At 41.3% G+C, this 24,357-nt stretch overlaps 1 protein-coding gene across 3 annotated transcripts; it reads right to left on the bottom strand.

Annotated features, from left to right (window-relative positions):
* Positions 1-233: 233 nt before the first annotated feature.
* PDCD2L (programmed cell death 2 like) lies at positions 234-22,985 on the bottom strand. Of its 3 annotated transcripts, none has more exons than XM_030299187.1 (7): positions 22,829-22,979; positions 22,612-22,727; positions 22,377-22,437; positions 20,811-21,184; positions 19,745-19,855; positions 10,686-10,834; positions 234-410 (listed from the first exon to the last, which is right to left on the bottom strand). In XM_030299187.1, exons 1-7 carry the CDS (start codon positions 22,934-22,936, stop codon positions 280-282), a joined length of 1,050 nt encoding a protein of 349 aa, XP_030155047.1. In that variant the 5' UTR covers positions 22,937-22,979; the 3' UTR covers positions 234-279. The 3 variants fall into 3 exon arrangements, with proteins under 3 accessions (XP_030155047.1, XP_030155046.1, XP_030155048.1); XM_030299186.1 differs by having other exon boundaries at positions 22,561-22,727; positions 22,829-22,978; XM_030299188.1 differs by lacking the exon at positions 19,745-19,855 and having other exon boundaries at positions 22,561-22,727; positions 22,829-22,985.
* Positions 22,986-24,357: the final 1,372 nt, after the last annotated feature.

Genomic DNA, 24,357 nt, shown 5'->3' with positions numbered 1-24,357 from the left:
CTGGGTGGCACAGTCGGTTAAGCGTCCGACTTCAGCCAGGTCACGATCTCGCAGTCTGTGAGTTCGAGCCCCGCGTCAGGCTCTGGGCTGATGGCTCGGAGCCTGGAGCCTGTTTCCGATTCTGTGTCTCCCTCTCTCTCTGCCCCTCCCCCATTCATGCTCTGTCTCTCTCTGTCCCAAAAATAAATAAAAAAAAAAACGTTGAAAAACAATTAAAAAAAAATACACAAATCTGGAGATTAAAATTTGTTTTAATTTATATAAATAAAAGGAAATTCTCTACTTAAATAACGGTTCATCTGGGTCTTCTTGTATAATACAAAGTTCTTCCATGGGAGTCTGACAATTTTCAGGCCAGCAACTCTTCTCACATGTATAAATTAGAATTGTTCCAAATTCCACAGAAAGACCTGAAAAATATAACATATTCCAGCGAAGAGACAGTGTCAGGAGATACACTCAATATTTGAAGGTTTAATTAGTAGATGGAGCCCAGACTCTGGAGCAAGACTACGTGGGTTCAAATCCCAGCTCTACCACTGAGCAAGTGATTTCACCTCTCCATAATAATGACTGTATTTATCATGAGAAGATTGTTTTGAGGAGGATTATATAAACTAATACACGTTAGATACTTAGAACAGAGCCTGACACGTCTTAAGTGATCACCATAAAACAAAGAGGTTAAGTAACTAAAGATAACTGAAGGAGAAAGATGATGCAATATCAGCACACCTGGTGTTGCTATAGGAGTGATCTTACCCAATAAGCCAAAAAAATAATTAGGAAAAGCAAAAGCAGCGCTCACTAGCTTTCAGTCACAACACACTCATCCTCTTCCACAAAGCAAGTGACTGCTGATGACAAAAAGCAGATTTATCAGGAAAATATACTTTAAAGTCTTTAGTACAACTGTCTAGGATATTGGACACTGAAAACCATTTAAAAATATGTCATGTGGCATCTGGCTGGCTCAGTTGTGTGAGTTTATTTTTCTTAAAAAAATTTTTTTTAATGTTTTTATTTTATTTTTGAGAAAGAGACAGAGTGTGAGCGGGGGAGGGGCAGATAGGGAGACAGAGGATCCAAAGCAGGCTCTGAGCCTTCAGCAGAGAGCCTGATGTGGGGCTGGAACCCACGAACTGCAAGATCATTACTTGAGCCAAAGTTGGACGCTTAGCTGACTGAGCCACCCAGGTGCCTCTCTTTTTTTTTCTTAAAAAAAAAAATTATTTTTATTTATTTTGAGAGAAAGAGAGCTCATGAGTAGGGGAGGGGCAGAGAGAGAGGGAGAGGGAATTCCAAACAGGCTCCACACCATCAGCACAGAGCCCAACCTGGGGCTCAAACTCATATCTTGAGATCGTGACCGGAGCCGAGATCAAGAGCCAGATGCTTAACCAACTGAGCCACCCAGGCTCCCCTCAGTTGTGTGACTCTTGATCTCAGGTTTATGAGTTTGTGCATGTTGGATGTAGAGATTACTAAAAACAAACAAACAAAAAACATACACACACACACACACACACACAACATTTAAGATAAACAAACAAATAAAAATATATTATATTAATAGAACACACTACCTCCAAGAAAGGATTCAGGCCAAAAAAAAAAAAAAATTTCCAAAGAGTTTACAAAACTTTATCAATGGACAATGCCATGAAGAATAACATCAAGAAAATACAACTGAAAAGAACTCCCATTGATGGCAGAACAGGAAAACAGGAGTCAAGAGGAGTTGGGCAATTGGTTTGGAGGAGCAAAAGAAAAACACTTTGAAAGGAAAATGCAGGCAGGGATGATGGAAAGAAAAGCATCAAAGACTGAACTAACAAGGCCAAAATAAAGCTGACTTAGAAGAAATGACCGGGTGAATGTGAGATAATTTCCAACCAGAACGTGCAACATACAGTCTGCAGAAGGCATGAGAAGGTTAGAGTCTGAGAACCAGTAGCCACCAGGGTAGGAAAGAAGGAGGGGCAGGGAATCAGAGGCAACAGAATACCAAATAGCAGAGTTATGTACAGGAGGCCTGAGCCCAGAGACCTGCCACAGTAGAAGGGCAACGGAGGGGTAGGAGAAAGAGGAAACAGATATGGGGGTCAAAATAGCTCCATTATGTATCTAATGAAAAACATCAGAAGCCACAAGGAACAGAAAAGAGGTGAAACGTAATTACAGGTAGAAAGGAAAGGCTTGAGAGAATCTCAATGAATGCAAAGGGAAAGAAAAAGGATGTGAACACAGGAGAGGAGAAAGGTGACCAATGCAACTGGTCAACGCAAAGGCCCCATGCTAGGTGCAGAGATTAAAGAAATAAAAAAATCTAGGGGTGCCTGGATGACTCAGTCAATTGAGTGTCTGACTTTAGCTCAGGTCGTGATCTCATAGTCTGTGAGTTTGAGCTTCACATTGGGCTCGCTGATGTCAGTGAAGAACCCGCTTCAGATCCTCTGTCCCCTCCTGTTTCTGCCTCTCCTTTGCTCATGCTCGCTCTCTCTCAAAAAAAAATTAAATTTAATTTAAAAAAAAAGGAAATTAAAAAATCTTTAAAAAATTACTAATATACTTGGGGGTGGAGCAGGGCACAAATATCCCTGTTATAGTAAAGAGCCAAACACATACTATCTAAAACTGACAGACGGAATGAATGTAATTCTCTTAACTTCAGAAGGATCTTTTAGAAACTAGGTGAAAGAACCCATTGCCTACAGTGAAAGAACCTAACTGCCTCACATACACTTACTTTTTCTTATGTTAAATTTGCATACATTTATTCCAGTATTTTTAATTAGTATGTACTGAACTTTCCTATCTTTAAATTTTTTCTAGCCATCCAACTATCTAAACTTTCTACCTACATTTATGTCAAGGATGAGGACTAGAATGATGTTGATTAGTGTTAGTAATGGTGATTTCCAAGGTTCACCACACATTTACAGAAAACCTTCAACATAACATTCAGGGGTCAGAAAAACTGCAGGAGGGGTGCCTGGCTGGCTCAGTCAGTACAGTGTGCGACTCTTGATCTTGGGGTTGTAGGTTTGAATCCCACGTTGGATGCAGAGATTATTTAAAAGTAAAATCTTAAAAAAAAAAAATGGCAGGAAATAGTCAACAAGTAAAAACTTTAAAAACAGACCACTTCTTAAAGATATAAAAGAAGAACTCATAAAGCAAAAAAAAAAAAAAAAAAAAAAAAGGTGGTATGGAAAAGTTTCAGAAAACAAAAAAGATCTTCTGAAAAATAAAAATAGGATGGCCAAACTAAATTCAAGAGAAGGGTTAGAAGATAAAGCTAACAAAGACGTAAAGATAAAACAGAAGCAGTCAGGCCCAACAGCCATATACCATATGTGCAAAGTTCCAGAATAGGCCAAATCCATATAGGAATGGAGGAGAGTGACACCTTAGACAGGGAGGGGTATACTGCCCAGGAAGGAGGCCCAAGGGGCTTTCTGGGGCACTGCAAACACTCCCTATGTTAATCTGGGAGGTGATGACAAGAGTGTATTTATGCAAAAAGTCGTCAAACTGTAGGCTTAAGATTGGCACAATTCACTGTGTGCTTTCTTTTTTTTTTTTTAATTTATTTTTTTATTTAAAAAAAATTTTTTTTTTTAACGTTTATTTATTTTTGAGACAGAGAGAGACAGAGCATGAACGGGGGAGGGTCAGAGAGAGGGAGACACAGAATCTGAAACAGGCTCTAGGCTCTGAGCCATCAGCACAGAGCCCGACGTGGGGCTTGAACTCACGAACTGTGAGATCGTGACCTGAGCCGAAGTCGGGCGCTTAACCGACTGAGCCACCCAGGCGCCCCTGTGCTTTCTTTTTAAAAAGGAAGTACATGGCAAAGATATCCCGAATATGAAACCAAAAGCACAGGCAACAGAAGTAAAAACAGACACATTGGACTATATCAAAAACTTATGTGCATCAAAGGACACAACAGTGAAAAGGCAACCTACAAAATGAAAGAAAATATTTGCAAATCATACCAGATTAAAGGGTTAATACCCAGAATATAAAAAGGACTCCTACAACTCAACAATAAAAAGTCAAATAATCTGACTACAAAATGAAGACTAAGACTTGAGTAGACATTTCTCCCAAAATGATATGTCAATGGCTAACAAGCCATTTATATGAAAGGATGCTCAACACCATTAACCATTAGGGGATATGCAGGGCATCTGGGTGGCTCAGTCAGTTAAGCGTCTCTCTCTCTTTTTTTTTTTTAATGTTTATTTATTTTTGAGAGAGAGAGGGAGACAGAGTGTGAGCGGGGGAGGAGTGGGGGAAGGAGAGGGAGACACAGAATCTGAAGCAGGCTCCAGGCTCTGAGCTGTCAGCACAGAGCCCAAGACCTGAGCTGAAGTGGGACTCCTTACTGAGTGAGCCACCCAGGCGCCCCCAAGCATCTGACTCTTGATCTCAGTTCAGGTCATGATCCCATGGTTCATGGGATCGAGCCCCACATCTGGCTCTGTGCTGACAACATGGAGCCTTCTTCCTTCTTGTTATTCTCTCTCTCCCTCTCTCTGCCACTCCCCTTCATGCATGCACTCTCTCTCAAAATAAATAAATAAACATTTAAAAAAAATTCATTAGGGGAAATGCAAATGTAATCCCAATAAATACGTCACATCCATTAGGACGGATACTATAAAAACAACACCCCTCCCCCCCAAAAAACCCCAGAAAACAAGTGTTGGTGAGGATGTGGAGAAAATGGAATTCTTGTGCAATTTAACATGCAATATATTGGCAATATAACATGGTGAAGCCACTATGGAAAATATTATAGTGGTTCCTCAAAGAATTAAAAATAGAATTACCATATGATCCAGCAATTCTTCATCTGGTATATATATCCAAAAGAACTGAAAGCAGGATCTTGAAAAGATATCTGTACACCCATGTTCATAGTAGCAATATTCACAATAGCCAAGTAGAAGCAACCCAAGTGTTCAACAAACGAACTGATGAACCACATGTGGAATATCCACATGACAGAATATTGTTTGCCTTTAAAAAGAAAGGACTTCTGACACGGCGTACACCATGGATGAACCTCAAGGGCATTATGCTAAGTATAATAAGGCAATGTCAGAGGACAAATACTATGATTCCACTTATATGACGTATCTAAAGTAGTCAAATTCATAGAAACAGAATGGTGGTTGCCAGAGGTTGGGGAGAGGCAGAATTGGGGAGTTGTTAACGGTTACAGTTCCAGTTTTGCAGAGGAAAAAGCTCTGGAGATTGGTTGCACAATATCATGAATAAACTTAACATTACTAAATTGCACATTTAGAATGGTTAAGATACTAAATTTTATGTTACATATTTTTTACCGCAACTAAAAAGATGAATAAAGTACAAAGTTGAAGAAAACTCTTGGGAAGCAAAACAAAAATCAGACAACAAAAGAGAACAGAATCTAAATAGGAAAACAAACATTTCACTAACAGAAGTTCCTGTAAGGGGCGCCTGGGTGGCGCAGTCGGTTAAGCATCCGACTTCAGCCAGGTCACGATCTCACGGTCCGTGAGTTCGAGCCCCGCGTCAGGCTCTGGGCTGATGGCTCGGAGCCCGGAGCCTGTTTCCGATTCTGTGTCTCCCTCTCTCTCTGCCCCTCCCCCGTTCATGCTCTGTCTCTCTCTGTCCCAAAAATAAATAAAAAACGTTGAAAAAAAAATTAAAAAAAAAAAAAAAAAAAAGAAGTTCCTGTAAAGGCACAACAAGAAAAATAGAATATCTTCAAGGAAATTGAAGGACATGAGTTTCTGAACTGAAAACACCTACCAGCTACTCAACACAATATACACAATTTCAGAATAACAAGGATAAAGTAAAGATTCTAAAAGTGACCTGGGGGCACCTGGGTGGCTCAGTCAGTTAAGCGTCCAACTTCAGCTCAGGTCACGATCTCATGGTTTGTGAGTTCGAGCCCTGCATCAGGCTCTGCACTGTAAGTGCTTGGGATTCATTCTTTCTCTTTCTCTCTTTCTTTCTCTCTCTCTCTCTCTCTCTCTCCCCAATCCCCCCCACCCCACCCCCACACACACTTGGGCCTGCTCTCTCTCTCCTCTGTCTCAAAATAAATGAATAAACTTAAAAAAAAAAAAAGTGACCTGAAATGAGAGGACTAAAGGCCAGCATGGGACTGTTTTCCATAAGTAGGCTGCTAAAAGAATGAGGTAATATCATGGCACCTCATATTGGGTGTAGAGAGTACTTAAAAATAAAATAAAAGAAAGGTAATTAAATCTTTAAAATTCTGAAAAAAATTACTAATGGCTTAGAATTCCATACCTGACTTTATTATGTGCATAAAGATAGAATAAATGTATCTTAAGACCGATGGGGTACTTTAAATACCTATTTCCCACAATCCCTCTTCAGGAAACTACTGGAGAAAATGCTGTATCAAAACTGAAAGGATAAACCGAGAAAGAGGCAGATCAGAGTTCCAGGAAAACAGGGGACCCACTTGGAAGAGGGGCAAAGCGATACCAAAATAAAGGCAGAAGGTGACCCAGAATGACAGCAACACTAGAGGTGCGGAAGGCCTAGAGTTCAGACTAGCTCAGGAGAACAAGGCACATGGGACAGGTCTTCAGGGAAATAAACATGGAGCCGGGTTGTCTGGAGTTGGACTTGTGAGGAAAATAATACTGAGAACCTCCAGGAGGGTGTAAGAAGAACTGGCCATAAGAATGAAACAGGTATTGGGGCGTCTGGCTGGTTTAGTCCATTAAGCCTCCAACTTCGGCTCACATGATGATCTCGTGGTTCATGCATTCAGGCCCCACGTTGGGCTCTGTGCTGGCACCTTGGAGACTGGAGCCTGCTTCGAATTCTTTGTCTCCCTGTCTCTCTGCCCTCCCCTGTTTACTCTGTCTCTCTCTCAAAAATAAATAAACATTAAAAACAATGTTTTTTAAGACTGAAACAGGTATTATTAAGTCCAAGAACATGTGATCACAATACACTGCTTTGCTAACTACAAACAGCCTAACTACAAAATTACAAACATTGACCAGGAGTATGGGAGAAAGCAATAGGGTGAGGAAGAATGGGAGGGGGCTGTAAGAGATCCCAGATCCCCCATGCCAATTCAGAAATTCAATTGATAATGTCTAAAAGAGGTAAATGTAAAAAGTAGTACCTTTTATTTAGAAGTACAAAAATAAATTCTAGAAGAACAGCCCGGAGTGCTGCCAGTGTCTCCCTTGAGTGCAACTAGATGGCAGAGGGGGTGAGAGTGGGGCTGTAGTGGTTTGTTAGAAGCCTTTCAGGATTATGCAACTTTAGACATTGTGAACATTGTGAAATTTCATTCAATAAATAGGGAAGACACTGGTATTTCATAACAGTATTAATTGTCAGCAACATAAAAATCTATCTTCAGTATTTGTGTACTGCGTGTGTTCAAAGCACACTGCCTATTTAGCAGACAAAAGAATACAACAAAATATACATAATTTCTTTTCTTGTGTCAAATGAATTTTTTAAAAGTTCATATCTTTTTTTTTTTTTTTTTGAAGTAAACTCTACCCCCAATGTGGGCCTCAAATTCACAACCCTGAGATCAACAGCTGCATGCTCTACTGACAAGCCAGCCAGGCTCCTTTAAAAAGTTCATACCCTTTATTTAAAAAAAAATTTTTTTAAGTTTATTTCTTTTGAGAGAGAATGAGTGCATGCATGCATGTATGCAAGCAGGAGAGAGGCAAAGAGAGACAGAGAGAATTAGCAGGTTCCGCACTGTCACCACAGAGCCCTACGTGGAGCTCGATCTCACAAACTGTGAGATCATAACGTGACAAAATCAAGAGTCAGACGCTCGATGGACTGAGCCTCCCAGGCACTCCAAGTTCATATCCTTTGATAAAAAGATGTGACTTCTAAGATTCAATACTGAAGAAATACTTAAAATTATAGAAATGCCTTTACAGAAAGGGCATTAATTAAATTATTATTTATAGTAAAGAAAAAGAAACAGTTGAAATGTACAATAACTTTGGAAATCGCTAGATAAAATAGAACTTCCACTGGGTAAAATATTCAATGACACTGGGAAATTCTGCAAAGAAGGAACAGAAGTATGAGAACAATTTTGTTTTAATCTCTTAATGTGTACAGAAACAAGAAGAGAAAAAATATGTATCGCCAGCAATTATCTCCAGGTAACTGGATTTCTGAAGTGAGTATTATACTTACAGTTTAAAAAATAAATTAATACAAGCAAAAGAGAAACATCAACAAAATGAAGACAACCTACAGAATAGGAAAAAATATGTGCAAATCATATATTTGATAAAGGGTTAATATCCAAAATATATGGAGAACTAATACATTTTTTCCTAAACAACGAATACTCTTTTATTTAAGTTGGCTTAATTACTTCCATTAAACCTAATTGTTATAATTATTGTTTTGCAATAATTGTTTTTTCCATTGTCTTTACAAGAATCACCAAAGGTATTTTTAAATTTTTTTAATGTTATTTATCAAAAAAAATTTTTTTTAACATTTCCTCATTTTTCTGAGAGACAGCACAAGCGGGGGTGGGGCAGAGAGAGAGAGAGGGACACACAGAATCTTAGGCAGGCTCCAGGCCCTGAGCTGTCACCACAGAGTCCGACACTGGGCTCGAACTCCCGACCGGTGAGATCATGACCTGAGCTGAAGCTGGACGCTTGCTTAACTGATTGAGCCACTCAGGTGCCCCAATGTTTATTCATTTTTGAAAGAGACACAGAGTGTGAGTGGGGGAGGGGCAGAGAGAGGGAGACATGGAATCTGAAGCAGACTCCAGGCTCCAAGCTGTCAGCACAGAGCTCAACATGGACCTCTAACTCTCATACTTCGAGATCATGACCTGAGCCAAAGCCGGACGCTGTTAACAGACTGAGCCACCCAGGGTGCCCCATCACCAAAGGTATTATGAGCTTGTACAGGTGCTCAAATGGTGGTTTTCTTCATAGAAATATAATTCACATGCCGTAAAATTTACCATTGTAAAGTGTACAATTCAGCGTTTTTTAGTTTCTTCACAGAGTTATAGAAACATCTTCACAACCTAATTCCAGAACATTTTCATCTCTGCAAAAGGACACCCATGCCCATACCCATTAGCAGTCACTCCTCATTCTTTCTTGGCGCCCCTCACCCAGCCCCTGGAAACCATGAATCTACTTTCTGTTTCAATGGGTTTACCTATTTTGGGCATTTCATATGAACAGAATCATACAATTTGTAGTCTTTTGTGACAGGCTTCTTTTCACTTAGCATGATGTTTTCAAGGTATAATCATGTGTAGCCATGTATAATGTAGTACTTCATTTCTTCTTCTGATAGAATAATATTCTATGAAGGTATATTTTGTCTATGTATTAATTAGTTAATGGGACATCTGAGTTATTTCTGCTTTTCGGCTATTATATGAATAATGCTTATATGAGCATTCACATACAGGTTTTGTGTAGACATAGGTTTTCAATTCTCTTAGGTATATACCTAGGAGTGGAATTGCTAGGTCACACAATGGCATTTTTAACAACATTACCAAAACTTTTTCATCATTTTATACCAGATGCTGCCAAAGATGCCAAGACAGAAACACTCTCTTACATGGCTGACAGCAACATAAACTGGTACAGACCTATTAAGCAGCAATTTGTTAACATGACATAGATAACGCTTAAACATGGCTATTAAAAAGAATGCATAAAATTGGAATAGACAAGAACTTTACCAATCTGATAAAAAGCATTTACAAAAATCCTCCAGTTAACAGGTAACTACTTACTGATTAAAAAATGACTGCTTTACTCCTATGATCACAAATATTACAAAAAGGGGTGCCTGGGTGGCTCAGTCAGTTAAGCATTGGACTCTTGATTTCAGCTCAGGTCATGATCTCATCATCATGGGGCTGAGCCCTGCATTGGGGTCCTCACTGGGCATGGAGCCTGCTTAAGATTCTCCTTCTCCCTCTGCGCTTCCTTTGCACGCATGTAGCTCTCCCTATCTCAAAATAAATAAACAAACATTTAAAAAAAAAAAGAAGGGGTGACTGGGTGGCTCAGTCAGTTAAGTGTCTGACTCTTGGTTTTGGTTCGGGTCATGATCTCAGGTTTCATGAATTCAAGCCCCACATAGGGCTCTCCACTGACAGCATAGAGCCTGCTTAGAATTCTCTCTCTTTCTGTCCCTCCTGTGCGCGCGCTCAATCTCTCTCTCAAGATAAACAAATAAACTTAAAAAAATAATAATACAATGCTATGAAAATAATTTTTTTTATTGTAAACTCTATACCCAACGTGGGGCTTAAACTCACAACCCCAAGATCAAGAGTCCAATGCTCTACCAACCTAGCCAGCCAGATGGCCCCACTATGAAAATCATTTTAAGGATAGAATATGGCTTGGCCTCTGACTCTTGCTTTCGGTTGGCTCAGATCATGATCTCACAGTTTGTGAGATCAAGCCCCGCATTGGGCTGTGTGCTGAAACCATGGAGTCTGCTTGGGATTCTCTCTCTCCCTCTTTATCTGTCCCTCCCCCACTTGCGCACTGTCTCTCTCTCAAAATAAATACACATTAAAATAAAATAATTCCAAGTTAGTGCAATAAACCCACAAGCTCAAATTAATAAAGGGCTATTACCTAAATTAGTGCTTCTGAGCATGCTGACCAGTGCTGGCATAAGCTGAAACTCAAATATCCTTCGGACTCCACAGTAGCTGCAGGCTGGGGGCTCAGTGATTTCTGATGTAGGGCAGGTCAAAAAAAGTGGTTCGCCACTCCAAGAGTACCTAGGGCAAGGGAACAAAGAACCCTGAATGAGGACCACATACAAGTCACATTCCAGTATTGAAGGCCATGCTCTGCAAACTTTGTTTCCTTCTTGAAGAGTACCAGGAGCAAAACCAGACAGCAAAGAAAATCCAAAGGCCCCCAAACGGTAGCAAGTCTGTAAAGCACAGCAAGATACCTGAAGTCTTATCAATGCTTGATTCAAAGTCTAGGCAAAGGCACTAAAACCAATGTGGAACTGAATCTATTGCAACACAGTCCAGACTGACTCCACTCCAAGGTAAAGGGATTTAGACCTCCACTACCAGCCTTACAGAAGAAGGGGCACGCCCTGCTAAGGAGCAGATATTTACTTCAGTATCTGATCTTCTTCAACATACAATCTCTGCTAAACCATAAAAAGAAAAGATACTAAATTTTTAAAGCAGCAGAAAAATTTAACCCATAAAGAAAGTCAATACAAGAATACCCACAGGGGCGCCTGGGTGGGTTAGTCGGTTAAGCATCCGACTTTGATTCAGGTCATGATCTCACGGTTTGTGAGTTCGAGCCCCGCATCAGGCTCTGTGCTGACAGTTCAGAGCCTGGAGACTGCTTTGGATTGTGTGTCTCCTGCTCCCTCTGCCCTCCCCCCCCCTCCCCCCGCTCATGCTGTCTCTCTCTAAAATAAATAAACATTAAAAAAAAAAAAAGAATACCCACAGATGAGATGATGGAACTGTCTGAAAAAGACTTTAAAATATCAATATGAGGAGTGGGATAAAACAAATAATAAAATATCAATCATAAATATGTAAAAGAATCTAGTAGAAAAGGTAGACATGCATAAACAGATAAGGAAATTAGCACAGAAATAAAAACTAAAGAGACTGAAAGAGCAATACTAGAAATGAAAAATGCTGTATCAGAATAAAGAACTTCATTCAATAAAAGTTTACAGCAGGCAGGAAACAACAAAAAAAATCTGTGAACGTGAGGAAAACAGAAACATCCAAAATGAAACAAAAAGTAAAAAAATAAATAAATAAAAATGAAACAGGGCCTTTAAAAACAATGGAACAATTTTAAATTGTCTAAACATACAAGTAACTGAGTCCTTAGAAAAAGCAAATAGGAAAGAAGAAATATTTGCAGAGATAACGGCCAAGATTTTTTCCAAAATTCATGAAAAGACATCAACACAAAAATCCGAAAAGCTCAGTAAATCCCAAGCAAGATAAATTAAAACACATAGTCACGGGGCGCCTGGGTGGCGCAGTCGGTTAAGCGTCCGACTTCAGCCAGGTCACGATCTCACGGTCTGTGAGTTCGAGCCCCGCGTCAGGCTCTGGGCTGATGGCTCGGAGCCTGGAGCCTGTTTCCGATTCTGTGTCTCCCTCTCTCTCTGCCCCTCCCCCGTTCATGCTCTGTCTCTGTCTGTCCCAAAAATAAATAAAAAGTTGAAAAAAAAAATTAAAAAAAAAAACAAAAAAAAACCACACATAGTCACTGAAGTACATAATAGTTTTAATTATATAAATACAACAAAAAGAAGAACAACAATTAAGAATTACAGCTAATTTCTGGGGCTCCTGGGTGGCTCGGTCGGTTGAGCGTCCGACTTCGGCTTAGGTCATGATCTCGCAGTTTGTGAGTTCGAGCCCTGTGTTGGGCTCTGTGCTGACAGCTCAGAGCCTGGAGCCTGCTTCGGATTCTGTGTCTCCCTCTCTCTCTCTGCCCCTTCCCCGCTCATGCTCTGTCTCTCTCTGCCTCTTAAAAATGAATACATGTTAAAAAAATAAAAAATAAATAAAAAAAGAATTACAGCTAATTTCTAATAGAAACGCTAAAGGCAACAAGACAGTGGAACAAAATCTTTCCAGTGTTGAATGGAAAACAACTAAAAAATAAGTTTATATCCAATAAAAATGTCTATTAAAAGAAATATTAATAAATACATTCTTAGACAAAACCTGAGTAGCTGTTTCCAACAAACATGAACTTAAAAAAAAAAAAAAATTAAAAGTCCTTCAGGCATAGGGGTAATACCAGATGGAAGCCCAGCAGGAAGGAATGTAGAGCACCAAAAGGGTAAATGGGAAGATAAACATAAAAGACTTTCTGATCATTAATTTTAATATTAAAGATTTTTTTTCCAAGTAATCTTTACACTCAATGTGGGGCTCGAACTCACAACCTTGAGATCAAGAGTCACATGCTCCAATGACTAAGCCAGCCCAATTGTTATTTTTAATTTTATTATATAATATATAATCTACGTACATTATATAACATATATATGTTATGAACTATCCACATAAACTATCGATTATTTCAAGCAAAAATAAAAATGCATTATGGGATATAAAGCATATATAGAAGTGAATACACGAAAACAAGATCACAAAGGGCAGGGAAAGCTAAATGGGAATCTGTGATATGGTTCATAAAATAGCAAACTACTGGGTGAAGGTAGACTGCAGTAAGTCAGAAATGCACACGAAAACAAGATCACAAAGGGCAGGGAAAGCTAAATGGGAATCTGTGATATGGTTCATAAAATAGCAAACTACTGGGTGAAGGTAGACTGCAGTAAGTCAGAAATGCAGTAAGTCAGAAAAACACTTTTCATGGCAACAGAAAGGGCATAAAATCATAAACTAAAAATACTCAATTCACTGAAGAGAAGGTTAAACAAAAGGGGAAAGAGGGACATCTGGGTGGCTCAGTCGGTTAAGCGTCCGACTTCGGCTCAGGTCATGATCTCACAGTTTGTGAGTTCGAGCCCCGCGTCAGGCTCTGTGCTGACAGCTTGGAGCCTGGAGCCTGCTTCCAATTCTGTGTCTCCATCCCTCTCTCTGCCCCTCCCCAGCTCATGCTCGCACTCTGTCAAAAATAAATAAACTTAAAAAAAAATAATAAAATAAAATAAAGAGGAAAAAGCCAATACCAGAATGATAAAATTAACCCACTACTACCAATGATTACATTAAATGGACTTAAGACTCTGTAAAAGGCAAAGAGTCTGGATAAAATAAAGGCAAGACCCATACATAAGCTGTTTAAGAAGCATACTTTAAGTACCACCTTACACTGTCAGAATGGCAATTATCCAAAAGACCAGAAATAACAAGAGTTGGCCAGGGATGTAGAGAAAAGGGAACCCTCCTGCACCGTTGGTGGGAATGTAAACTGGTGCATACACTGTGGAAAACAGTATGGAGTTTGCCAAAGAATTAAAAACAGAACTACCATATGATCCAGCCATCCCGTTTCTGGGTATTTATTTGAAGGAGACAAAAAACACTAACTCAAAAAGATATTTATCCTCATGTTCATTCCAGCATTACTTATAATACCCAAGACATGTAAGTAACTGAAGTGTCCACTGACAGATAAATGGACAAAGAAATTGTGGTGTGTATGTATGTGTGTGTGTGTGTATACACACACACACACACATACACACACGTATGTATGTATGTATGTATATACACATACAACCCACAAAAGAATACTCAGCCATAAAGGAGAATGAAATCTTGCCTTTTGCAGCAACATGGATCGGTCTCGAGGACATAATGCTAAATGAAATAAGTCAAACAGAGAATGAAATACTGAATGATATCGCTTATATGCAGGCCCTAAAAAACAACAAAAAAACAAACCAAACTCATACAGAGAAGAAACTGGTGGTTTCCAGAGACAAGGGATCAGGAGTGAGAGAAACAGGTGAACTGGTTTTTTTTCTAAGTTTATTTATATATTTTTAAATGTTTTTAAATATTTATTTTTGAGAAACAGTGCATGAGAGGGAGAACAGAGACAGAGACACACACACACACACACACACACACACACACACACACACACACACACACACACAGAATCCGAAGTAGGTTCCAGGCTCTGAGTTGTCAGCACAGAGCCTGACATGGCACTCGGACCCAGGAACTTTGAGCCAAAGTAAGATATTTAATTGACTGAGCCTCCTAGGCCCCCCATATAGTTACATTTTAACATTCCTCTCTCCCTAACTGATTAAGAAGACAAAAGTGATCCATAATAGAAACTGGTATTGCAACAACTGTATATAAAAAAGAACCTTGACCCTCATACATTATATATAAAAATTAACTCAAAATGGATCATAAACCTAAAAGTAAGAACTAAAACTGAAAACTTCTATAAAAAAACACAGGAGGGGCGCCTGGGTGGCTCAGTCGGTTAAGCAGCCGACTTCAGCTCAGGTCATGATCTCGCAGTCCATGAGTTCAAGCCCCGCATTGGGCCCTGTGCTGACAGCTCAGCGGAGCCTGGAGCTTGCTTCGGATTCTGTGTCTCCCTCTCTCTCTGTCCCTCCCCCGCTCATGCTCTGTCTCTCTCACTCTCAAAAATGAATAAATGTTAAAAAAAAAAAAATTAAAAAAAAACACACATAGGAAATGGGCACCTGGGTGGCTCAGCTGGCTGAGCATCCAACTCTTGGTTTTGGTTCAGGTCATAATCTCACAGCTAACCCTGGGTTAGCCAGGGGGTTCGAGCCCCACGTTGGGCTCTGGGTTGGCAGTGCGGAGCCTGCTTGAGATTCTCTCTCTCCCCCTCTCTTTCTGCCCCTCCCCCACTTGTGTTGTCTCTGTCTCTCTCAAAATGAATAAATAAACTTAAGAAAAAAAGGGGGGTGTGTGTGCCTGGGTGGCTCAGTCGGTTAAGCGTCCGATTTTGGCTCAGGTCATAATCTCACAGTTTGTGAGTTCAAACCCCACATCGGGCTCTGTGCTGACAGCTCAGAGTCTGGAGCCTACTTTGGATTCTGTGTCTCCTGCTCTGCTTCTCCCCTGCTCATGTGCTGTCTCTCTCTCTCTCTCTCTCTCTCTCTCAAGAATAAACATTAAAAAAAAAAAAAAGAACTTAAAAAAAAAGAAAACACAGGAAATCAAACATAACAAATCCTGTTACCTTTGGTTAGGCAGAATCTTCTTAGGAAATAAAAATATGAACCATCAAAACAATAAAACTGTTAAGTTGGACTTGATCAAAATTTAAAACTTCTCTTCAAAAGACCCTATTAGTAAGTGAAAGGCGGAAGCACCTGGGTGGTTCCGTTGGTTAAGCATCCAACTTCGGCTCAGGTCATGATCTCACAGTTTGTGGTTCGAGCCCTGCACTGGGCTCTGTGCTGACAGTTCAGAGCCTGGAGCCTGCTTAGGATTCTGTGTCTCCCTCTCTCTCTGTTCCTCCCTCACTCATGCTCTGTCTCTATCTCTCAAAAACAAATAAATGTTAAAAAAAAAATTAAAATAAAAAATGAAAGGCAAGCCAGAGATTATCAAGATATAAATCATACTGACAAGGACACATTCTGTACTCCCAAGAAAAATCAAGACCCTTGGACTCCAGATACGAGCCTCCCAAACCCCCTTCTCCAGAACGGCATCAACATTCATCCAACTTCACAATCGGGAACCTCAAAACCACTTTTGTTGCCTTCCAATTTTTTCCTCTCACATCCAGAGGTCATTAAGACCTGCCACTATAGAAATATCTCTCCAATTTATCCCCTCCTTCCCATATCCTCTGTTTTGATCCAAACTCTTTTACCACCTCTCACCTGGATTCTTCTCTCATCTCAGAGTGATCATCACTCTGCTGGCAACTACTGGCTACAGGATAAAGTACAAATTCTTTAGTAAGACGCGGAGTGAAAATATACAATCTGAGCATCTAATCCGTGGCAGTGCTAGGTACCAAGCATGAGGAGCACCCAGTCTGGCAAGAAACACAACAGGGGTGTGTGCCCTGAGGATGTCAAGGTGCGGGACTATAAGAGCAAAAGGGAACGGACGGTCTTTAAGTCAAGCTTCTCTCAATTCAGACACCGTTGAGTCCAGCTCACTGAATTGCCATTGCCCCACTGCTATGCATCTGGGCTGTGACTCATAGCATACTGGACCTATAATCCCTCCAGCAGGGTTTAGGGCTCAAGTCTGCCCCTCTTGCACAATGCCTTTCCAAGGCAGAAGCCTCTGATCTCTCCTCTGTGTTTCCTGCATACTTGTTCACAGCTCTGTTGGGCACACATCATAGCGTATAGTGTTGTCGCCTCCGTGACCAGCACCGAGGACAGTGATTATGGTCCTCCTCCACCTCAGCACACAGTAACTCAGCCCTTCAAGTAGCAGGGATCACTGTGGGCCGTGAGTCTCACTGGTAAGAGATCCCTCCCAGGGGCTGGTCTCCAGGCTGGGAGTCACTGCCGCTGTTGAGGTGCCATATGATCAAAAATATTTGTTTGATCTGAAAATTCTGTTGAAGGTATCATAATTTGGACACGTTTTCAGGAGGGCACATATGCTATGAGATTTCTAGCTGTCATACCTAATTAAGAAAAAGAAGATAAATTGGATTTTCATCAATAAAATGAGGATGCAAGAATTAAGAGCAAAGTCTGACTTTGTGCTAAGTAGTAAAAACTATAATCACACAATACATATCAAGAACATTTACATTTCAAAGCTTTGATCCTGAATTTCACTTCTAGAACTAGACTTTCGGGAAATGACATTCTAAGATTTTTGAAGGGGGTGTGTAACAGCACTAAAACTGTGCAAAAGTGAGGGGCGCCTGGGTGGCTCAGTCAGTTAAGTGTCTGACTCTTGGTTTTGGCTCAGGTCATGATTTCACGGTTCATGGGTTTGAGCAGGTTTGAGCCCCTCTCGGGCTCTGAGCTAGAGCGTCAAGCCTACTTGGGATTCTCTGTCTCCTCTCTCTGCCCCTCTTGCGCACATGCGCACACGTGGTCTCTCTCTCTCTCTCTCTCTCTCTCTCTCTCTCTCACAAACATAAACAAACATTAAAAAAAAAACAAACCTGTGCAAAACTGAAACAAATTAGATGGGAACAATTAGACATCCAAAGATATATCCGGAGGCAATGTCAAAATCAAACAAACCAAGAAAATTAATCATAATAAAGGCCTAATCTCCCTAATACATAAAGAGTTCCTAAAAATCAAATGGATCAAGAACTTATGGAAAAATGGACAAAAGATATGGATAGGAATGATTCAAAAACAGAGAAAGATGCTCATAATAAGAAACAAGCAAAATGAATTATACCCCGATGTGCGTTTTCACTTGAATTGGCAGAAATACAAAAGCATGAAGCTCACACTATAGGTGAGGCTATGGGAAAACAGGCACTTACAGGTTGCCAGTAGGAAGTGAAGTCCTAGGAGGGTCACTATGGTACTATTAATCAAAATTACAACTCTGTACAGCCTTTTGCTTAACTATGCCACTTCAGGGAACGTAACCCCAGATATACCTGCATACGTGCAAAATGACATTAGGTGCAAACCTATTCACTAGTATAATGTATAAGAGCAAAAGTCTGGAAACAACATTAAATGTCCATAAATCAGGAAAACAGACAAGTGAAAAAAAACAATCAAAGCTCTGTGGGGCACCTGGCTGGCTCAGTTTGCAGAACATGCAACTCTTATTCTTGGGGTTGTGAGTTCAAGCCCTATATTGGATACAGAGATTACTTAAAAATAAAATCTTCAAAAAAACAAAAAAATCAAAGTTCTCAATGTACTAAAAGGATATTCCTAGATTCTGTGTACTTAAAAAAAAAATTATACTGTATGATCCAAATTATGTGTGCTTTTTTAAAGTTTATTTATTTTGAGAGAGAGAGAGAGAGAGAGAGGGAGAGAGGGAGAGAGAGAACGAGTGGGCGAGTGGCATAGGGGCAGGAGAGGGAGAGAGAATTCCAAGCAGGCTTGAATTCACAAACCAGGAGTGAGAGCATGACTTGAGCCAAGATCAAGAGTTGGATGCTGCGGGTGCCTGGGTAGCTCAGTTGGTTGAGCATCCGAAATCAGCTCAGGTCATGATCTCACAGCTTGTGAGTTCAAGCCCCACATCAGGCTTGTTGTTGTCAGCACAGAGCCCGCTTCAGATCTTCTATTGCCCCCCCACCCACTCCTCTGTCTGTCCTCTGCTCGTGCTCTCACTCTCACTCTCAAAAGTAAAACATTAAAAAAAAAAAAAAAAAAAAAAAAAAAAAAAAAAAAAAGAGCTGGACACTTATCTGACTAAAGCATCCAAGCACCCCTGCGCTTATTTGTTCAATTTTTAAGTAATCTCTATACCCAACATGGGGCTTGAACCTATAACCCCGAGATCAAGAGTCACATGCTCTTCTGACTGAGGCAGCCAGGTGCTCCCTGAATATGTTTTTAAAAACATACAATTCCAGGCTACCTGGGTGGCTCAGTCAGCTAAGTGTCTGACTCTTGATTTCCACTCAGGTCATGATCTCATGGTTCATGAGATCAAGTTCCCACGTCGAGCTCTGCACGGACACTACACAGCCTGCTTGGGATACTCTCTCTCTCCCTCTTTTTCTCACTGTCTCTCTGCCCCTCCCTGTGCACGCGCACACTTACTCTCTCTCTCAAAATAAATAAATAAACTTTTAAAAAATAAATAAAATTAAAACACATAATTCCTACCTACATGCATGCATCCAAATGCATAAAAAAATAAGTGAACATAATATATTAAAATCTTAGTCTCTTGGGGCATCTGGGTGGTGCAGTTGGTTAAGCATCTAACTCTTGATCTCGGCTCAGGTCGTGATCCTCACAGTTTGTGAGTTCAAGCCCAGCACTGGGCTCTGCAATGATGTTGCAGAGACTGCTTGGGATTATGTCTCTACTTCTCTCTAACCCTCCCCGGCTTGCGCTATTTCTCAAAATAAACTTAAAAAAATAAAATAAAATAGAATAAATGAAAAAATCTTAGCCTCTTGGTTTGGGGAATATTACAGATTCTGGTTTTCTCATATTTCCCAGTAGTTTCCAAACTAACATGTATTACTCTTATAATCAAGAAAAACAATAAAAGAAAATGTGCCTTTACCTCAAAATCTGCTCCTGACAAGGAGCAATTCTCTTCATGAATTTGTAAAATATCTTATCTCCACTTTTAATTGTGGTCTTCTCATATTTTTCATCACCATCACCAGGAAGACTAAGAAAAGCAGAAAATGCTTTTGAGCATCTATATCCAGATAATTACAATATTTAGAAGAGTAAACAAGTTAATGAACACAACTTAAAAAATAATAAATTTAATACCTTATAGTATCTAACATAATCCCCTGCTCTGCTCGCTAGTTATTTTTTCCCAGGCTCTGCTCCCTAGTCATTTTCAACTCTGGGATGATTATCTGCAATTTTAAAAGCCCTATGTCCATTGACTCTCTCCATTTCTTTGTCCATTATAGATTATTTTCAGACACCAACGGGTCTGCAAGCACTCCAACATTATTCTGAAAAGCTTACAAAGGAAACAGCTCTGGTAAAAAACAAACAAACAAACGAACAAACAAGCAAACACAGGTTATCTTTCCAAATATCCTATTACAATAGCAAAAATGACCATGCTTCTTTCTTTAGAGGGCTTTGGTTTATAAAGCCTTTCAAGATCTCCTCTCTCATGTGACTCCTAAAACCCTCTGGTGAGACAGACAACAGAGATACCAACACGACTCTCATTTTACTGATGAGCCGAGGCTCTGGCAGGGTCTCTGAAGTCCTAGGCCAGTTCCTGAGCCACAGCCAAGAGTTAAAAAACAAATGGCATTTTTCTAAGTTACCTGTCTGAGCTATACATTTAAAAACAGAAAAAAAAAGAGACAGTAAACACATGCTCTTCTGGAGAAGCTGGCAACCCTAACTTCTTTGTTCCTTTTCTTGAGGGTACTTATGAACAGAGCAAAGTGTTTCCAAGCTAACTCAGGGTTGGCTGGTAAGATCCCCCGTCGGTCTTCCTTTCTCATCAAGAGGAGTGAAGCAGAAAGGTGCTACACACACAAGTTCTGCCTGAAAAAGTTTCCCCAACTACCAGAATAAAACCAAAGGGCACCTACTGTGGCAGCTTCCCGGTCAAGTCACCTGTCACCCTCAGCAGCACACATTCTCACCTTTGGGAAAGCAACTGTTCCATATCCATTCCTTCTTTCTGTTGATAATCCCTCAGAAGGCTATGAGCGTGGTCTAGACTGACAAAGTCCCTGTAGTCATCCTCATCTACAACACACATGTAGTAGGGCAGGAACTGGGGCGCCAGGGAAGGCAGGGCCATCTCTTCCCCGGGAGAAACAGGAGGAGCAGCGCCCAGGACAGTATCCTGCAGGTGGAGATCTCGGAGCTGAGCAGTACAGTCTGTGTCTTTGGCGCTGTGGGGATCATTTCCAAAATCCAAGGTACGCTGTGGTGGTGGCACCTCCTCACTGTCACTTCCCCAGTCATCTGCACCTTCACACCAATCCTCAGCTGCAAGGCCATTTTCCTGTTTCTGGAAAAATATCCAGTGAATCAAGTCCAGTGAATCAAGATCACTTGGGTGATCTCACCTATTCCCTTGGCTTGAGCTACAAATCCCTTCACCTTCCTGAGGGAGCCTTCGCACCACTATCTTCCTCTCTTGCACACTCTGATTCAACTTTCTGGACCCCATTCACCCAAAGCATGTTGGAGGTGACAAAAAATTGTCTTCCCTTTTCAGGGGCAGTGTGGCAGATGCAGTACGGTGGTTTTTTCAACCACCTATTCCAAACTCTTTCAGTCGTGCTTCATATACTGCAGAAGTTGGCAGGAAAGAACTACATTTCCCAGACTCCTTAGCGGTTAGAGTTCCAGATATAATCAGGGCTCCCTTAATCAGGTCCACTAGGGAGACACAAACTTGAAACAGAATGAAGTGGAGAGAGAGGCCATGAAGCAAAAGTCTGTAGATAGATATAAAGCAAGGATCTGGAGGCAAAAGATCTGACAAGGGCAGCTTCCAGTTCACCAGACCACATCTCAGCTTTCTGACTGTGGATGCAGAAGGTGGTCTAGCAGCTCCTGAACAAGCCCATTCTCAGATGTGGTTCTGAAGGTCATTCCTGGAGTCACCCCCTCCAGCCTAACCAATGTGAGTAAAAACCCAATTCTTTCAACTTTAACAGTTCAGTGCTTTTTTATTACCTGCAACTGAACCCTGACAAATATAGGCAGACACCAGATCTTCATCTTTTCATTCCTGATATTGCTGGTACCATGCCTGGCACATGTTAAGAACTCAGTGTATATATAAGGTGACATCCAGGCAAAGGAAGCTGAATTTTTGTTCTGCAGCTACCAACTTGCCCTACTTTTTGATTTCAATAAATTCAGATTTCTTATTAAATGTTTTTTATACACATGTACACACATGACACTAAGCATATGTACTATAAAACACACACATATGTGTTACATATAACCGCGTACACATCCATACTTTTTTCCAAACAGAAACATCAGGGAATTATGTGCCTCAAGGCCTTCAGTGTATATTAAAAGAAACAACAAAAGTCTTAAGATAGCATTTCATGGTTCAGAAAAGTGCAAAAACCACTCCAACATACTTCGAAGACCACTGCTTAAAGTTTGTCTTAAACGACATTCTGGAAAATACCCTCAAATTACAGCAAATCATAATGCGCTGGTCACAACCGGTTTACCTGTGCGTCCTGCGCCTCTTTCTCTCGAGTCTGCAGGCACTGGGAGCGGAACACCTTCCAGCTTCAGGGTAAAAATAAATGGCAGTGAGGGTGCAACGCAGAGCACCAGCCAGCGGTTGTCGCTATCCCGTGTGGCTGGTGCGGACCCCAGCTCCCACCCACCCTGCTGAACTTCCCCGCCTACCTGCGCGCTCCGCCCATGCTGCACCTGGGGCGGGGACAAGCGAATACGTACAGTAGCCGATGAAACGGGGAGCCTTCCAAGGGGCAGTACACCTGTACGACCAGGGCAAGAGGCTGCCTGCAACGTTCACACACTGGCCTCGGCGCTGCTACGGAGGGCAAGGCGTCCTGAAGACAGGTAAGGCGCTCAGACCCGGGCTCTGCCCAGGGACCTCACCCCGTAGCCCTCACCAGCACCCGCCGACCCCAGCTCCGGGGCCCCACCTCACCGGAAGGCCGCCCAGCTTGCTAGCGGTCCAGGCGCCCGACCCCGTGGGGCGGCCACGCACTGCAGTGTCTCGAAGCCCGAGTAGCACTGGCTTCCGAACGGCCGCCATGACGACGAGGCGCCCACGTGGAAAGGCGAACTACGGCAGCCGAGCCGGTGCTCCTCTCCGCGCATGCGTCTCGCTACAACCGCGAGACGGCCCCGCCCCCTTGAGATCCTTCAGTGGATGACAGGCGACTGCTGCTGTTGTGGGCTAAGAATCCAGGAGCCTCAGATAGTCTGTGCCTCCGAATGCACTGAGGTAGGAAGTACTCACGATCTGCTTTAAAATAGTCTTGCCAAAAAATTTTACCTGAAGTGGAATTATCGTATTATCGTTAAGATACACACAAAAAGTCTTTAATTTTTACAGGTACATCAAAATGCTTATAGAGGAAATTATGGAGCAGTCCATGAGTTGATAAATGTTTACATTTGGTGTCAGGCACATAGAGATCTATTATACTATTTTTATATGTTTGGAATTTTCTGTAATCGTTTTTTCAAATGCCCGTGGTACAACTACCTAGGCAATTTCAAAAACATCATGCTAAGTGAAAGAAGCCAGACACAAAAGGCCACATTCTGGAAAAGGTGAACTTCGAGGAAAGAAATCAGATCAATTGTTACCAGGGTTTGGGTTCACGGGGTAGGGATCGACCAGAAAGGGGTACCAGGAACCTTCTGAGGTGATGAAAATGCTGTATATTGGGGCACTGGGTGTGTCAGTCGGTTAAGTGTCTGACTTTGGCTCAGGTCATGATCTCACGGGTTCGTGAGTTCAAGTCCCTCATTGGGCTCCACATTGACAGTGCAGAGCCTGCTTGGGATTCTGCCCCTCTCCCACTTGCACATGCTCTCTCTCTAAATAAATAAATAAAACTTAAAAAAAAAAAAAAGAAAAAGAAAACACTGTGTATCTCAACTCTGGTGGTTGCATCACTATGTATTTGTCAAAACTGCACTCCAAAAGGTGAATTTTACTGTATGTAAACTATACCTCAATAAACCTGACCTTTTAAAAACACATGTTGCAAAAGCACTATTCAGTCTTCATACAGTAGCGTGAAAAGGAAGTGTAGATGGGGCGCCTGGGTGGCTCATTCGGTTAAGTGTTCGACTCTTGGTTTAGGCTCGAGGTGAGATTGAGCTCTGCATTGGGCTCTGCACTGACAGTGTGGGGCCTGCTCTGGATTCTCTCTCTCCCTCTTTCTCTGCCCCTCCCCTGCTCGTGATCTCTCTCTCTCTCAAAATAAATAAACTTAAAAAAAGAAGAAGAAAAGGAAGTGTAGGTTTTCAATGATTGACACCTTCCAAGCAGTATACAATTGCCTCATGTTTGCTTCCAGCCTCATCACAGGAGACCTGGAGACAAAACCAGCTTGTTACTGGTTCATCACTGCCAATCTGATAGCTTTAAAAGGCATTGTGAAGTCTGACCTTGGTGTTCACTTCCCGTCTAGCCAAATAGGCTGGATGACTTGGCAGATA

Source organism: Lynx canadensis, chromosome E2 (genome assembly GCF_007474595.2).
Source record: "Lynx canadensis isolate LIC74 chromosome E2, mLynCan4.pri.v2, whole genome shotgun sequence".
In the NCBI taxonomy this organism is placed as follows: domain Eukaryota; kingdom Metazoa; phylum Chordata; class Mammalia; order Carnivora; family Felidae; genus Lynx; species Lynx canadensis.
The sequence above is the reverse complement of the archived record's forward strand: the minus strand, read 5'-3'. Positions and strand labels throughout refer to the sequence as shown.